The following is an 18,080-nucleotide window of genomic DNA, read 5'->3' on the forward strand; positions in this document are numbered from 1 at the left end:
GTGCCTATTAGAAGTTTCTTTGAGGAGGTGACTGATAATTTAGAGCGGATGGTCTGTTAAATAGCGCGGATTCTAACAGATTCTCTCGTCTTTTGCCGTTTGAGGTTTCCGTCGGTCAACAGTGAGCTGGTGGCAATGATGCTTTAACTAGACGAGTATTCCAGGGGTATAGAATTATCGGTTATCGCTTTTTGGGGCAGTGAAATTTTCCAATGCTGCTTTAACTAGACGAGTATTCCAGGGGTATAGAATTATCGGCTATCGCTTTTTGGGGCAGTGAAATTTTCCAATGCTGCTTTAACTAGACGAGTATTCCAGGGGTATAGAATTATCGGCTATCGCTTTTTGGGGCAGTGAAATTTTTCAATGCTGCTTTAACTAGACGAGTATTTCCTCGACTCATCATGCTAGCCCGGTCGCAGCTCTAGATCCCACATGGATCTAAGCTGTGGTTTAAAGCACTTCGTTCGAGTCGAAGTCGCCCTGCAGTTTTTTTTTTTTTGCCGATGAAGTTTAACTGAGGCAAACCGGCTATGCCATGCTGACGAGTCCTAATAAGGACGAAACAGCTGTCCATGGTTGCCGAACTGCACGGGTAATAGACTGTGCTAGCGTCCCGTCTTGGCCCGACTGGTGCCAATGTGTGTATGCTAGTGTGCTTCTAAAGTTCACATTTATGTATATATACTCGCAAGGATAGTTTGGCTATCCGACGGAGTTTTAGACTAGCAAAGGTCGCATGCGTGATCCGCACAATTGACATCACGCTAGCCCGGTCGCAGCTCTAGATCCCACATGGATCTAAGCTGTGGTTTAAAGCACTTCGTTCGAGTCGAAGTCGCCCTGCAGTTTTTTTTTTTGCCGATTAAGTTTAACTGAGGCAAACCGGCTATGCCATGCTGACGAGTCCTAATAAGGACGAAACAGCTGTCGATGGTTGCCGAACTGCACGGGTAATAGACTGTGCTAGCGTCCCGTCTTGGCCCGACTGGTGCCAATGTGTGTATGCTAGTGTGCTTCTAAAGTTCACATTTATGTATACATACTCGCAAGGATAGTTTGGCTATCCGACGGAGTTTTAGACTAGCAAAGGTCGCATGCGTGATCCGCACAATTGGCATCACGCTATCCCGGTAGCAGCTCTAGATCCCACAAGGATCTAAGCTGTGGTTTAAAGTACTTCGTTCGAGTCGAAGTCGCCCTGCAGTTTTTTTTTGCCGATGAAGTTTAACTGAGGCAAACCGGCTATGCCATGCTGACGAGTCCTAATAAGGACGAAACAGCTGTCCATTGTTGCCGAACTGCACGGGTAATAGACTGTGCTAGCGTCCCGTCTTGGCCCGACTGGTGCCAATGTGTGTATGCTAGTGTGCTTCTAAAGTTCGCATTGTTTGTACAACTTCGTCAACGGCTACTGAGCTCAATAATCGAATCTAGGAGGAAAAGAAAAATATTGCACATTATCTGAAGCGAGAGAATTCTTTGCGATCAGAGACACCGCTGTTTGCTTCTGTTTTGTTTGGTTCCGTATGTGACTGCTGAGCTCGCCTTGCGTGACAGGGGGCGGTCTGAGTGACTGCGTGGACTAGGGTCTAGACTCCTTTGCGTCTTTCCCGAAGGGTTGATCAGACGCTTCCATTGTAAGTTGAGATTCGCCTGAGAAGATTTCGACTAGAAACAGGTATTTATATCGCCTATTTCCACCCTATTTTGGCTATATTACCTATTTCATTATTGTATGGGGTCTAAAAGTGGATCGATTCATTTGTCCTCAACTGATAACTCTTGAGAGGTGAAATGAGTGAAATCGCTTTCGATTCGATTCCACTAAAATTCCGAAAGACTCGAAAAGTTTCCGAGTAAAAAAATATATATTAAATGTACCTTTTGTTCCAAACGTTGTGTTTAGTATATTGGCAGTCTATATTTGAATTATTATGTGTTGTCTTATTCGTTGTTGTTGTTACAATGCTGTACATCAAAGGTCGGTACAGCTAGATATGCTCACTCTAGCTGAATCGTTAACCTTATAACACTTTATTTTCGCGTCAATTTAAAAAGCCAGAGTGAAGTTAGTTCCTTATTCGCAGTTCCTTTTTCGTCTGTTTCCTTATTCGCTCAGTTCCTTATTCAAATCCGGGGGGGGGGGGGGGTATTTACATGATACCTTTTAATACGAGTTGAAACAGTATTTAGGCATAACAGTTTATTCAGAACAAGTCCAACAGCATTTTCGTCGGGTAATTTTGGTTGCTTTAACGTGCTTTGCTGCTAACAAAGCTGTGAACATGAGACTCTATCTGCTACAAAAGGTCAAATTACGCAATGCGTGCGATCGCTTTCACAAATGAATCTAGCAAAAGAGACGAAATCTACCTCTCATCTAATAAATGTATTTGTATCTTGGGCTTTCTTTCCAAACGCATTATTATATTTAGAGGAGAAATATTCACGCTTTACTTGACTACGTACGCGTGTAGAAGGAATTTGACCTTGCTAACAAAACCACAATTTAACAGATAGTGCTTGTTGTCAATTAACACCTTGGCTACTACATAAGGCTCTGACAAAACAAATAAATTAGTGCAGTGACACGAATAGGGAACTGTTCCTTATTCAAGTTAGTTTTCGCGAATAAGGAAATGGAATCTCCAAACGTCCCATTTCGTTTTACGACTTATCCTAATAAGGAATAGACTATGAAGAGGATTGTCAGTGTTTGCTTATCATTTCTCAATAAAGGAAAGGAAATTTCATAACTCCCGATTTCTCTTTAACTACTCCTTTCTAAAGAGTTCCCGAAAAAGGAAATGGCATTTCATAACTCCCGATCTCGCTTTAACTACTAAAAGGAAATGACCAGAAGGGGCGTGGCTATTCCCCCAATATTTTCTCAATTTTCTGTAGCGTGCCCCTCCCCCAATCTTAAGTGGCCTGCTATGCCTCTCGTAGAAAAGGAATAATAAATTTGCTTATGCTTTACTTGTTGTTTTTTAGAAATGACATCCGCCAGCAGGCGCCTCGAGGATGAGGTGACGTGCTCTATATGTATAGAGCACTTTAACGATCCTAGAGTGCTCCCTTGCTTGCACTCATTTTGTCGGCACTGCCTGGAAGAGCTGGCAGTGCACTCTGAAGGGAGAGGAAAACTTGTGTGCCCCCTCTGTAAGGCGGAATTCCAGGTAATCTGTCATACAGAAATTCATCCATTACTTAATGAACCCTGGCACAACTGTGTGACAAATATTTTGCTGTAACAAAGAAATGGATTCAAACGACAAGTGCATTTCGAAAGAGAAAAGCGAAATTGAATTCTTCTCACAAGAATTACTTTATGAGTATTGAATTATTAAAAGATAAGGATCCCCAAGCTAATGTTGTATTTTGCATGTTTCCTTCATAGTTACTGTAAATATATGGGCGTTACAAAAAAATTGGGACAAAAACCTATAATAAAATACCTTCAAACTTTTCTTACCTGTTTTTGGACTTGTCATTCACATCCCTGTGAAGTTTCAATTCATTTGGGGCAATATTGAGCAATTGTAGTTCAACTATATTTACAGTAACTATGAATAAAACACGTAAAATACAACATTAGCTCGGGGAACCTATGCCCTCCCCTGAAACCATATGCAAACTCCGTTATAACTATATTTTACTGATTATTGTTCTAGATTTCCCCAGCAGATGTTCCGAGTTTAAAGGTGAATTTCATGATCAACAGTATTATCTCTGTTCTTCCTTTGTTGACATCTGAAGACTCCAAGAAGAAACCATCTTGTGAATCGTGTGATAGCGGCGAGCCTGCCCAAGGGAGATGTAACGAGTGCGACCACTTTGTCTGTGAGCAGTGCATCTCGGCTCATAAGAGATTACGACTACTACAACACCACACTCTCCTCAGTCTTGATGAGATCAAAAGCGGAAAGTTACTTTCGAAGAGCAAAACTTCCTACTGCACCAAACATGAAGGTGAAGTGCTGAAACTGTTTTGCGAATCTTGTAAGGAAGTAATTTGCCGGGACTGCACCGTCGTTGATCATAAAAATCACGATTACCTTTTCACAAGTGATGTAATCGCTCGAGAGAAAGAAGAAATATTGGGAAGAGCAAAAAAAGTTGCATCAAAACTCACCGATATTGAACAGGCGATGGCATTGGTAGAAGAGACTCAACAACATCTCGAGGAAAATAAACGTGCGACCAGAAGGGATCTGGATGCGTTCATTGATAAGCAGATAGGTACTCTTGAGAAGATGCGATCTGATCTTAAAGGGGGGATTGAGTCAGCTTGTCAAAAGCATGATAAGCAGCTGACTGCTCAGAGAGAGACTCTATCCATGAGACTTGCAAGTGCTCGTAGCAGTTTGGAGTTTGCTGAGAGAATGTGCAGAGATGCAAATGATGTGGATGTCTTGTCCATCAGGAATGAAGTGCTATCCCAGCTATCGAGTCTTGCAGAGAAACCCGTGGATCAGCCTTGTACGGAGGTTGGAGTTCGTCTTGTAGTGGATGAGGAGTATTGGGATTCTTTGTCAAAGAAGATCTCAGTTGATGTGATTTCTGTTGGTGAATCTGAGCAAACAGGTACTAATTCTCTAATACTGTTATGTAGGTCGGTCGGTCGGTCGGTCGGCCGGCAGGCAGGCAGGCAGGCAGGTAGGTACCCTCAATAGACTCTTGAATAGGCTTCCTAGTTTTACCTTTTACTACCATCTCGAAGGTCTTTCTCATGTTCAACTCCATTCGGTTCTCCAGCGCCCAGCGCTTGATGTTGGTAACTTTCTCCAGCGATGAATCAATCGTGTCTGAGCCAGATATCACAGGCGTACTTATTGTGATGTCATCCGCATATTTGATAAATAGAGAGTTGGCGCTAGCGTTCTGAATGTCATTTACCATGATAGAGAATAGCAACGGTCCTAGCACCGTTCCTTGGGGGACTCCTCTGCTGATTCCAAGGAAACTGGTAGCCATCCCATTAACCACAACTCGCTGCTTTCGATCGCACAGGAAGCTCATTATCCACAATCTGTTACAAAACTAATTATTGTTTAATGGGGAAGTACTTATCAGACGATGATCTTTTTAGTCTCTATGCCTGTATTTATTACCTAAATTGGCCATGAAAGCGGTGTTGTTCTGCTAAATACTTCGAGGGATGGCTGCTTTTGCAAATGGAGACAGTCGGCACGATATATAGATATATAGACAGTCTCTTTGGCAACATCAAATAAATTTTATATTTTACAAAATTATAGTCTGCAAATATCCTAGCGCACCTTCATTTAATTCAAATTAATTGAATAAATATTCCAAATAGCGCACAGACATCCCAAATGTATTTTCTGGGGACGTCAACATGTTTACTTCAAGCTCGAATAATTAATAGATTGAAAAACTTTCATTAGGGTATGCGAATAAAGAGAATACATTTTAAGAAATCGATGATAAGCGTGACAAATTCCAACCGTTCCACTTCTGAGACAATCTGTTACAAAACTAATAGGACCCTTTCCCTCCCCCTTCCTCAATGTTGGAGGGCAAATGATCACCTTGCTACTGCTTGTGTTTTGTGCTGAAAAATCGCCTCTAACCAATATTAATCGGGGGGAGAGGGTTGGCGGTTGTTCGTATGGGAAGTGTCCCGCTTACTTTTGTTGTGGATTGTCTGAGCAAGTGACTGACAGGTCCTGGAACAGGAAACACTATCGTTGATAACGCAACGACAATACAACTATGCGAACGTCAAAATCAAACACATACAATTATCGTGCCAGAATCGCGCGTAAAAATGGACAGAAGCTTCAGAGACGACTATTTTTCATTGTAAACAATCTCATCTGTTTCTTCATATAAAAAATACCAGCTATGAAGAATTTATTATGTGAGAGATTTTCACTACAAATTTAGTCACGCAAGCTTGTCTCGGGGAGAAGGTCAATTCAATAAATTCATCTGTTTTACAATAGTTTTGCTAAATATCTGACACTTTGACACAGTTATGCTTGAAGAGTTCAAGCAAAGTGTATGCAATGCTTTTTCTGTGGGGCATTCGCTAAAATCGACGGCTACAGACTACGTCTTCTGTTCTTGCTTACGTGGCTCAACGATTAACACCAACGGTTAACCATTTTAAAATTGTTTAAGAAATGCCTTACGAAAGAAATTCGAACTCTAAAATAATACAGTAACAACTTGAGATTCAAGCTCATAAATTGACACTAGTTTTGTTTGAATGAGGGTTTGCATTTTGGAGAGAGAGCTCATGGTAGATGGTTGACCGTCGTTTTACTAAGATAAAAATAAAGTTCATTTTTATATAAACGGTCTACCACGGTTGACCGCTCAAAAAAGCCCTATTATATATTTCAAATCATTTGTAAGCTTCATATACCTAAATAGCTTTGTGATGGTAATAGCATAGACGAATGATTGAAGAAATCCGGCTACCATGAGTGGGAATAATGTTTTTCTAAAAATGGCAGACCGTACACGGTCCACACCCGCTTTTTTGCACCGCCATGCTAAATATATAAACACTTGTTGTGATGTTCATTGAAAATGAAATGAGACGAGGCTCTCATGTTTTCTACAACAGATAAACCGCCTATTTATCGCTTTCTTTAGTCGATTTGTTATTTATTGTTTAATGGGGAAATACTTATTAGGCGATGATCTTTTTAGTCTCTATGCCTGTATTTATTTTACCTAAATTGGCCATAAAAGCGGTGTTTTTCAGCTAAATACTCCGAGGGATGGCTGCTTTTGCAAATGGAGACAGTCGGCACGATATATAGACAGTCTCTTTGGCAACATCAAATGAATTTTATATTTTACAAAATTATAGTCTGCAAATATCCCAGCGCACCTTCATTTAATTCAAATTAATTGAAAAAAATATTCCAAATAGCGCACAGATATCCCAAAAATATTTTCTGGGGACGTCAACATGTTTACGTCAAGCTCGAATAATTAATAGAGTGAAAAACTTTCATTAGGGTATGCGAATAAAGAGAATACATTTTAAGAAATCGATGATAACCGTGACAAATTCCAATCGTTCCCCTTCTGAGACAATCTGTTACAAAACTAATGGGACACTTTCCCTCCCCCTTCCTCAATGTTTAAGGGCAAATGATCACCTTGCTACAGCTTGTGTTTTGAGCTGAAAAATCGCCTCTAACCAATATTAATCGGGGGGAGAGGGTTGGCGGTTGTTCGTATGTGAAGTGTCCCACTTACTTTTGTTGAAGATTTCAGTTCTTGATGTAAGGGTTGATGTCGTATTTTGCCAGTTTATTACAGAGAATATGGTGAGGGACTGTGTCGAAGGCCTTGCTGAAATCAAATGACAAGGCTCTAACAAAATCTGCATCGTTGTCTAACTGCTTGAGCCAAAAATGTTGGCATTTATGATCAGGGCCATTGTTGTGTTATGGCCTTTCTTGTAGGCAAATTGGTCGGGGCCAATTTCCGAGTGGAACAGAGTTCGTTTCTGCAGACAAGACGCTTGAAAATCCTAATGATGATATTAGTCAGTGAGATTGGTCTGAGTTGACAAAACTCTGTCAGAGGAGATTCCTTAGGGATGGGCAAGATGTTCGCTAACTTCCAAGCCATTGGGACAGTTTGTTGTTGGAGTGAACAGTTAAAGATATTTGTGACAACAGGTGCAAGATGGTGAGAAAAGTCGCGCCAGAGCCAGTACGGAAATTGATCAGGCCCTGAGGCAGTTCGTTTCTATGTGATAAAAAACTCATTACATCGCTCTCACTCACTGTTGGGGTTCGGGTGCCTTCAGGTATCTCCCGGCGCACGGGGACAACATATGCCTTATCAGTATTGGTGGCTTGAAAATGTGAGTTGATGATGTCGGGTGGAATCACCGATGATGATGATGATGTGCGTTCCCTGTGTCTTCCGGCCAGTTATTCTATTGGCTGTCTCCCGCCATTCTTTTGAACCGCATTTGTGTTCCTTATGAACAGCTTCCACCTGATTACTCCGAATGAGAATGTTGATACACTCTTGGCGCCTCAGAATCTCAGCACGGGTTCCTTTATGCGCGATTCTGTTCCTGATGTTACAAAGGTGTTTAACCAGGGGGGACATGTAAGGTGGGTCTCTGGATGAGACTTTGACCCGAATGAGCGGAAAACATTCATTGAACATCGACCACAGGCTCGCATTTAGCAGCTCCACACTCTCCTCTAGGTTAGCAAGATTTTTAATAGGACTCCAGTCGAAAACATTTGTTTTTCCTGATCAAATAACTGAAATCCTCTGCTATCAAACCTCCCACTTTTGAGAAAATTAATTTTACCTTTGATTTGATTTGTGCATTGTTTTTTTTTGCCCCCAGTAACTCTATGCCTAAATTTAACCTCATGGTAGTGTAAAGTAATTTTTGTTTTTTTAATCATGTAGTTTTCATTGTATGTATACCCCGAATTATTTACATTTATTACATTATGAGTAGCGACTGAAGGGATCAAAGCCGCAGTTCTTCTAGAAATAATTGAGACAATTTTAAAGCAGAAACTTCATAGGATACCAGATTCACAATTTGTAAGCACCAGCGTTTTGCGACGAGTAGAATACATAGAAGCATACCATAATAAACAAGTCTTTATTCATAATATTTCCTGATGGTGCAATTCAGTTGCAGATCTTTTCCTGAATGGTAGTTCTACAAAAGGTGGTTACGGGTTAGGTTTATTCGAAAGATTAATAAGTCCAGCGTTTGTGACACTTCGATAATTTGTCCTATTTATATATAATTTTCGGCGAAGGGATTTTGATCCTTTCTGTAATTGACAGAGAGTGTCTTTTTACACAAATCCAATCTTGATGGTGGAACTTTGGGCCCAGAATACTCTAGGAATCTTGATTTGGGGCAGGACTTTGTACGACCACACAACAGCAGCAACAATTTGTACTAACCCTTTGGGTGACACACATATACACTGACTTTATTTGTTTGAGACATGATGAGGATAAGGAATTGTGCCTTCTTGATAAAAAGAGTATTGGTTACTTATCTGGTGATGGTGTAACTCCGTTTGTAGGTCTTGAGCAGTCCGCCATCCTCAGCGGCAAAGGTCCAGAGTACCTCCGAGATCTCTTGGGATTCCTGAAGCCCATGCAGCAAAGTCCCAAGAGTCGCTGGGTCAGATGTTTCTCAGCAAAGAGAGATGGCTGGGCTGCCAGGACCTTCCATGAAAAATGCAATGGCAAAGCGCCGAACATCGTACTCGTAAGCGTTGGAGGAAGATACGTGTTTGGTGGCTACTCTGACGTAGCGTGGACAAGTGAGTACACTAATGAATACGAGAAGGGTCGTATCAGGGTGAGGGTCGAAATGTCTGATCATGTTTGTAAATTATTGTTTGTAAACTATTTTTTGTTCATTACCATGAACTTTAAACTTAAGACTTGCAGTACGTTTTCCTAAGCCACCTTCCACCCAATATGTATTACGTCATATGATAAAAGGATTGGATAGACAAATATAGATATAGTTTGTTAGCAGCTACCATGGTATTACATGAGGTGAGCTCGTTAATTTTGCTGTTTGGTGCAGGAAAATGTTTTTACATAATTACAAGATTTTTCCTTGGACAACCCTTAAAGTAGGTGTTACTAAAATCGAGAAATTAAACAGAAACTCTGGATATCTTAGCGCAATTACATTCTTACTACTTCTGTTATTTATTTCCTGTTACATCGCAATACTGTAACTCAGATGCTTCCGAAAGCAGTTTTATGTCTACATCGCAATACTGTAATTCAGATTCTTCCGAAAGCAGTTTCGTGTCTACATCGCAATACTGTAATTCCGATTCTTCCGAAAGCAGTTTCGTGACTCAGATGCTTCCGAAAGCAGTTTTATGTCTACATCGCAATACTAAAATTAAGATTCTTCCGAAAGCAGTTTCGTGTCTACATCGCAATACTGTAATTCAGATTCTTCCAAAAGCAGTTTCGTGTCTACATCGCAATACTGTAATTCAGATTCTTCCGAAAGCAGTTTCGTGTCTACACCGCAATACTGTAATTCAGATTCTTCCGAAAGCAGTTTCGTGTCTACATCGCAATACTGTAATTCCGATTCTTCCGAAAGCAGTTTCGTGACTCAGATGCTTCGAAAGCAGTTTTATGTCTACATCGCAATACTGTAATTCAGATTCTTCCGAAAGCAGTTCCGTGTCTACATCGCAATACTGTAATTCAGATTCTTTCGAAAGCAGCTTCGTGTCTACATCGCAATACTGTAACTCAGATGCTTCCGAAAGCAGTTTTATGTCTACATCGCAATACTGTAATTCAGATTCTTCCGAAAGCAGTTTCGTGTCTACATCGCAATACTGTAATTCAGATTCTTCCGAAAGCAGTTTTATGTCTACATCGCAATACTGTAATTCAGATTCTTCCGAAAGCAGCTTCGTGTCTACATCGCAATACTGTAATTCAGATTCTTCCGAAAGCAGTTTTATGTCTACATCGCAATACTGTAATTCCGATTCTTCCGAAAGCAGTTTCGTGTCTACATCGCAATACTGTAATTCAGATTCTTCCAAAAGCAGTTTCGTGTCTACATCGCAATACTGTAATTCAGATTCTTTCGAAAGCAACTTCGTGTCTACATCGCAATACTGTAACTCAGATTCTTCCGAAAGCAGTTTTATGTCTACATCGCAATACTGTAATTCCGATTCTTCCGAAAGCAGTTTCGTGTCTACATCGCAATACTGTAATTCAGATTCTTCCGAAAGCAGTTTTATGTCTACATCGCAATACTGTAATTCAGATTCTTCCAAAAGCAGCTTCGTGTCTACATCGCAATACTGTAATTCAGATTCTTTCGAAAGCAGTTTTATGTCTACATCGCAATACTGTAATTCAGATTCTTCCGAAAGCAGTTTTATGTCTACATCGCAATACTGTAATTCAGATTCTTCCAAAAGCAGTTTTATGTCTACATCGCAATACTGTAATTCCGATTCTTCCGAAAGCAGTTTCGTGTCTACATCGCAATACTGTAATTCAGATTTTTCCGAAAGCAGTTTCGTGTCTACATCGCAATACTAAACCTCAGATTCTTCCAAAAGCAGTTTCGTGTCTACATCGCAATACTGTAACTCAGATTCTTCCGAAAGCAGTTCCGTGTCTACATCGCAATACTGTAATTCAGATTCCTCCGAAAGCAGTTTCGTGTCTACATCGCAATACTGTAATTCAGATTCTTCCGAAAGCAGTTTTATGTCTACTTTGCAATACTGTAATTCAGATTCTCCCGAAAGCAGTTTCGTGTCTACATCGCAATACTGTAACTCAGATTCTTCCGAAAGCAGTTTTGTGTCTACATCGCAATACTGTAACTCAGATTCTTCCGGAAGCAGTTTTATGTCTGAGTATCCAGAGTGAAGCCGGCAGAAGGAAGATCTTAGGACCCAAGTTTATTTTTCTTTCGATAATCTTTCTAATAATCGTTTCATAATTTATCGTGTTTGGGGACAAACACAAGTTTGACAAGGGAGGTATGTTATAGGACGGTTTGTTATATTGTTTAGGTTATAGGTTATTGTCGTCTAGTATTTCATGTTACTAGTTTTATTTATCTTTCAAGGATAATTTAGATTTTGTTTACAATTGATGGTTTCCTAAGTCTAGATTTTAGCACGCCCGTGGACCCTCCGCATCGATGACCTTTTGGTGCGTCTAAATCCAGGGAGTGTACAGTTTCTTATACGTGGCGAAATCTCCGGTTTCTTTTTGTTTTGGAAATTTTGTTTGAACAGTTAAATTATTTCTAAATTGTATGCCACCGCCCTCACTCCTTGGCTTAGACATCTCTACTTGTATCGTTATTTCAATTAGGCGAAACTGTTGTAGACACGCGCTCTTTCAGCATGCGCAGTTAAGTTTTAAAAGTTGCTTAATCATTAGTGTTATTTTAGAGTTACCTTGACTTCATAGATTATTCTGTAAATACGCAGGGACGAGAAACCAACTCTGTGATTTCCCACGCCCTCACGCTTTTGTCTGATTGGTTCGTTTTGCCAAATTTTCTCCGTTTCCTCTTGAATTGTTTTACATTCAAGATTGTTTTACATATTTCCTTTCATGTGGGACCACTACATGGGTATCTGTCTGGTCCAAGGGTATAAATATAGCGAACCTAATTCTGTACTTATGCTGCTGCTGTGGCCAAACATTTGGAAAGCATTGAAAAACGCCAGCCTTGCCTTCGTCTTCATCTCCGTCTAAAGGATCCCGGCTTGTGCCCCTAACATTAATTCATACAATGGGAAATAATTTTGATTATTTTTGCTTTTTATCTTATGTTAATTAATAGAATTTCGAATATTATTTTTTACCGTTGTTTTGACTGAAAATACAACTTTAAACTCCATTGAAGGGTTGTGGGTAAGGGATCAATTGTATCTTTTTCCCATCGGCAATTCAATCACCATCCTTAGATGTATTTCACGGTAAAATTGCTTGACATTCATTCATCAGAGGAGATACTAGTTATTATATAAAATGTGGTAGGACTGTATTTCTATTCCTTTTGATCAACTTTTTGCAAACACGGCATCTAATAAATAAATGTCTAAAAATAAATGTCTAATAAGCCCCTGGCGATTATTTCTTTTTGTCTTGACAAAATCTGCTCGATTAGAGGGAGGGGCTTGTTTCAAAACCTTTTTTTCATTTTCTGACACTAGGTATTTCGGCCCCTATAAAAGGTGTTATAAATTAGTGCTTATTACTCGTACAAAAATAGATAAATCTAGCAAGAGTCAATTGTTCCTTTTGGAAAGATGTTTCTTCGGGGTTAGGGGTGAAGACTCAATTTCCTTGAATTTAAATAATACGAGTTCGGCACGGTTTTTGCTGTTTTTATTCTAGTTTGCATTTTAAAATAACGCATTTTGTTTGATTTTCTTCAAAGTGAGTGACCGTGGATGGCAGTCCTCCAGCAGGTCATTCTTGTACACGCTGTGTAACAAGAATAGCTACCGCCCTGAAAAGTTGCCATTGAGGCGCACGCCAGATAGATACGCCATTTGTGACGACACACGTCACGGTCCGGTGTTTGGTGTTGATCCGGTGTTTGGTGTTCCGTCGTTTGGTGGTTGTAGTGACCTGTTTATCGCTGACAACGCAGGAGGTAATGAAGAGTCCTATACGCGGTCACACACGTACGCTCGTCCCCAGGGCGTCACATCTGATGGCTCGTGTGACGTCTTTGCTGACAAATACAGATTCACACCCGACGAAATGGAGGTGTTCCACGAGGTGGTGGACTGAATACAGCTTTGAACGCCTGTAAAGTGACAATAGACATAAAGACGTGTAAATATTTGTTAGTTGGTACTGTGTCATGAAATTAATCTATTTTTGAATAACGCTTCACCATCTTGTGATGTGACCCGCGGTGCATCTTGGGTAGCATGTAAATCACAAAATATCACATGCTGTGAAAAACCCGCTAGCTAGGGTTACGGCACACGTTACTTTAGTCCAACCTTATTTAAAAACGTGTACATCTCGAGTATATATACCCGAATATTATAACACAAATGCAAATTGTAAATTTTAATAATTATTCCTATAAGCTGTTAGAAACAATGTGTTGTTTGGTCTAGATAACCACGTACAAGTTGTGTGTGTGTTTTTTACTTCTTTTTTAAAAATTAAGAACGATGCCTAACCCGTGTGTCTTTGCGTAGAGGGAAGGGGAAGGGACTCCGATATTAGCAAGTTACAAGGCGAGGAAGTGCAATCAGAATTTATAAGATGGCTCCTGGGGGTAAATAAATATTGAAGCTCAAATGCGTGCCTGGTGGAGGCTGGTTGACTCCCTTTGCGAACTCAAGCAAAATGCAGAGCGTTGCAATATTGGGGGTTCTAAGAAATTCAGACCGTACGAAACTTTCTAATGTAGCGATGCACGACTCTTTATGACGCGGAAAAAAAGAATTTTAAAAACACACAATTAAATATATTTAAGGTATGGTAAACCACACCCGACGCAGAAATACCAATAAATCTTATAAGACAGAGTCTGACATATATAGAACAACAAGTTAAATGAAATTAATAACTATGAATAGAAAGACCCTCGACATAAAACCAAATTGGGAACATTAAGGAAATTTAAGAGCGTTCACATTATCTCTCCCAAGTTAAAATCGCAGAATTGCGTTCACAAAGTTTATGCCCAGTGCACACTAGCGACATATCGACGTTACGACATGGGCGCGCGCACTCTTATCTTCGACATAACGACATAAGATTAAAAAAATATGTTTTTTCTTTTATGTCCTGATGTCCATGTTGTTATGACGGGCTAAACATAGTGCGCGCGCCCATGTCGTTATGTTGCTAGTGTGCATTATTAAGCAACCACATAATAGCTATCAAAACAGGACGACACAAAACCCCTGAACGAAAAACGTGCCCAATATGCTTGGTCAAAGTCGAGGCCGAGAAACAACACTGATCAAATGCCCGGCATATAATGAATTAAAGGAACGAATAAATGTATGGGTTTTTTAAATTCGCAACAAAACAGATTTGAAAGCGGTTGCTCAGTTTGAACCAGGAGAGCGCGACAAAAGAAATAGCTCAATTTTTTTGGGAAGCAACAAAAATAAGGGAAAGTGCGTTGTAATTAGATCTATAATGACATCGCTACAAAGTAAGATGATGAAAAACATCAGGGATAGGAGAACGACTTGAATACCTGCTGTCTTTTTTAATATGAATGTATTCGGCAAAACCCGTAAATCAAAGATGAAAAGGTGCCAAATAAAATTATTGAATTGGATCAGCATGAGGGGAGGGGGGTCTGTTCGCTTCTATTGTGTTCGATATGTGACTGCTGAGCTCGTGCGCCTTGCTTGACAGGAGGCGGAACAGAAAAACAGATTTGGCGTGTGATGAAAAACGAGAAACAAATGAGACATTTCTTGTAAAAGTAGATTGGACACCAGTTCGGGCAACAAAACAAAACTTTAAAGAGTAGCAGTATTTGATACATGACTAGCTTGAATTGTAAAGACCGCCCCACGGCACACTTGTAAACTTGCAATGCAACGGTGTTTTCGCGTTTTCTGTAAGCGTATATAAATTCGTGGATGAATAAAGTTGCATATCTGTACCCTGTTGTTGTGGTGGAGTGGCCTCTCTATAAAATTATACCACTTGTGAGGGTGGTTGTTGTGGTGGAGTGGCCTCTCTATAAAATTATACCACTTGTGAGGGTGGTTGTTGTGGTGGAGTGGCCTCTCTATAAAATTATACCACTTGTGAGGGTGGTTGTTGTGGTGGAGTGGCCTCTCTATAAAATTATACCACTTGTGAGGGTGGTTGTTGTGGTGGAGTGGCCTCTCTATAAAATTATACCACTTGTGAGGGTGGTTGTTGTGGTGGAGTGGCCTCTATAAAATTATACCACTTGTGAGGGTGGTTGTTGTTGTGGAGTAGCCTCTCTATAAAATTATACCACTTGTGAGGGTGGTTGTTGTGGTGGAGTAGCCTCTCTATAAAATTATACCACTGGTGAGGGTGGTTGTTGTGGTGGAGTGGCCTCTCTATAAAATTATACCACTTGTGAGGGTGGTTGTTGTGGTGGAGTGGCCTCTCTATAAAATTATACCACTTGTGAGGGTGGTTGTTGTGGTGGAGTGGCCTCTCTATAAAATTATACCACTTGTGAGGGTGGTTGTTGTGGTGGAGTGGCCTCTCTATAAAATTATACCACTTGTGAGGGTGGTTGTTGTGGTGGAGTGGCCTCTCTATAAAATTATACCACTTGTGAGGGTGGTTGTTGTGGCGGAGTGGCCTCTCTATAAAATTATACCACTTGTGAGGGTGGTTGTTGTGGTGGAGTGGCCTCTCTATAAAATTATACCACTTGTGAGGGTGGTTGTTGTGGTGGAGTGGCCTCTCTATAAAATTATACCACTTGTGAGGGTGGTTGTTGTGATGGAGTGGCCTCTCTATAAAATTATACCACTTGTGAGGGTGGTTGTTGTGGTGGAGTGGCCTCTCTATAAAATTATACCACTTGTGAGGGTGGTTGTTGTGGTGGAGTGGCCCCTCTATAAAATTATACCACTTGTGAGGGTGGTTGTTGTGGTGGAGTGGCCTCTCTATAAAATTATACCACTTGTGAGGGTGGTTGTTGTGGTGGAGTGGCCTCTCTATAAAATTATACCACTTGTGAGGGTGGTTGTTGTGGTGGAGTGGCCTCTCTATAAAATTATACCACTTGTGAGGGTGGTTGTTGTGGTGGAGTGGCCTCTCTATAAAATTATACCACTTGTGAGGGTGGTTGTTGTGGTGGAGTGGCCTCTCTATAAAATTATACCACTTGTGAGGGTGGTTGTTGTGGTGGAGTGGCCTCTCTATAAAATTATACCACTTGTGAGGGTGGTTGTTGTGGTGGAGTGGCCTCTCTATAAAATTATACCACTTGTGAGGGTGGTTGTTGTGGTGGAGTGGCCTCTCTATAAAATTATACCACTTGTGAGGGTGGTTGTTGTGGTGGAGTGGCCCCTCTATAAAATTATACCACTTGTGAGGGTGGTTGTTGTGGTGGAGTGGCCTCTCTATAAAATTATACCACTTGTGAGGGTGGTTGTTGTGGTGGAGTGGCCTCTCTATAAAATTATACCACTTGTGAGGGTGGTTGTTGTGGTGGAGTGGCCTCTCTATAAAATTATACCACTTGTGAGGCTGGTTAAGCGGCAATGCCACCACCTTACTTCCGGTAGATTACGTAACTATCTCCAATCATTTGTAATGGTACGCGAAAAATATTACAAAATTGTAAAAGCAGTGTGCCTATTAGAAGTTTCTTTGAGGAGGTGACTGATAATTTAGAGCGGATGGTCTGTTAAATAGCGCGGATTCTAACAGATTCTCTCGTCTTTTGCCGTTTGAGGTTTCCGTCGGTCAACAGTGAGCTGGTGGCAATGATGCTTTAACTAGACGAGTATTCCAGGGGTATAGAATTATCGGTTATCGCTTTTTGGGGCAGTGAAATTTTCCAATGCTGCTTTAACTAGACGAGTATTCCAGGGGTATAGAATTATCGGCTATCGCTTTTTGGGGCAGTGAAATTTTCCAATGCTGCTTTAACTAGACGAGTATTCCAGGGGTATAGAATTATCGGCTATCGCTTTTTGGGGCAGTGAAATTTTTCAATGCTGCTTTAACTAGACGAGTATTTCCTCGACTCATCATGCTAGCCCGGTCGCAGCTCTAGATCCCACATGGATCTAAGCTGTGGTTTAAAGCACTTCGTTCGAGTCGAAGTCGCCCTGCAGTTTTTTTTTTTTGCCGATGAAGTTTAACTGAGGCAAACCGGCTATGCCATGCTGACGAGTCCTAATAAGGACGAAACAGCTGTCCATGGTTGCCGAACTGCACGGGTAATAGACTGTGCTAGCGTCCCGTCTTGGCCCGACTGGTGCCAATGTGTGTATGCTAGTGTGCTTCTAAAGTTCACATTTATGTATATATACTCGCAAGGATAGTTTGGCTATCCGACGGAGTTTTAGACTAGCAAAGGTCGCATGCGTGATCCGCACAATTGACATCACGCTAGCCCGGTCGCAGCTCTAGATCCCACATGGATCTAAGCTGTGGTTTAAAGCACTTCGTTCGAGTCGAAGTCGCCCTGCAGTTTTTTTTTTGCCGATTAAGTTTAACTGAGGCAAACCGGCTATGCCATGCTGACGAGTCCTAATAAGGACGAAACAGCTGTCGATGGTTGCCGAACTGCACGGGTAATAGACTGTGCTAGCGTCCCGTCTTGGCCCGACTGGTGCCAATGTGTGTATGCTAGTGTGCTTCTAAAGTTCACATTTATGTATACATACTCGCAAGGATAGTTTGGCTATCCGACGGAGTTTTAGACTAGCAAAGGTCGCATGCGTGATCCGCACAATTGGCATCACGCTATCCCGGTAGCAGCTCTAGATCCCACAAGGATCTAAGCTGTGGTTTAAAGTACTTCGTTCGAGTCGAAGTCGCCCTGCAGTTTTTTTTTGCCG

The 18,080-nt window shown here is 41.0% G+C and overlaps 2 protein-coding genes across 4 annotated transcripts in view; both read left to right on the forward strand.

The window, feature by feature from the left end:
* The window catches only part of LOC116611964, a 60,303-nt gene extending 46,320 nt beyond the window's left edge, over nt 1–13,983 (forward strand). The window contains exon 8 of the mRNA XM_048722231.1: nt 12,965–13,983. Within this exon, the coding sequence (XP_048578188.1) occupies nt 12,965–13,323 (359 nt within the window). The 3' untranslated portion in view covers nt 13,324–13,983. The remainder of the gene's footprint in view (nt 1–12,964) is intronic.
* The window catches only part of LOC116612999, a 59,952-nt gene continuing 43,476 nt past the window's right edge, over nt 1,605–18,080 (forward strand). For all 3 annotated transcript variants that reach the window (XM_048722228.1, XM_048722230.1, XM_048722229.1), the window contains exons 1-4: nt 1,605–1,681; nt 2,998–3,182; nt 3,678–4,590; nt 9,075–9,317. In XM_048722228.1, the coding sequence (XP_048578185.1) occupies nt 3,000–3,182; nt 3,678–4,590; nt 9,075–9,317 (1,339 nt within the window). In that variant the 5' untranslated portion in view covers nt 1,605–1,681; nt 2,998–2,999. The remainder of the gene's footprint in view (nt 1,682–2,997; nt 3,183–3,677; nt 4,591–9,074; nt 9,318–18,080) is intronic.

The sequence above is a fragment of the Nematostella vectensis genome, chromosome 14 (assembly GCF_932526225.1).
Source record: "Nematostella vectensis chromosome 14, jaNemVect1.1, whole genome shotgun sequence".
In the NCBI taxonomy this organism is placed as follows: domain Eukaryota; kingdom Metazoa; phylum Cnidaria; class Anthozoa; order Actiniaria; family Edwardsiidae; genus Nematostella; species Nematostella vectensis.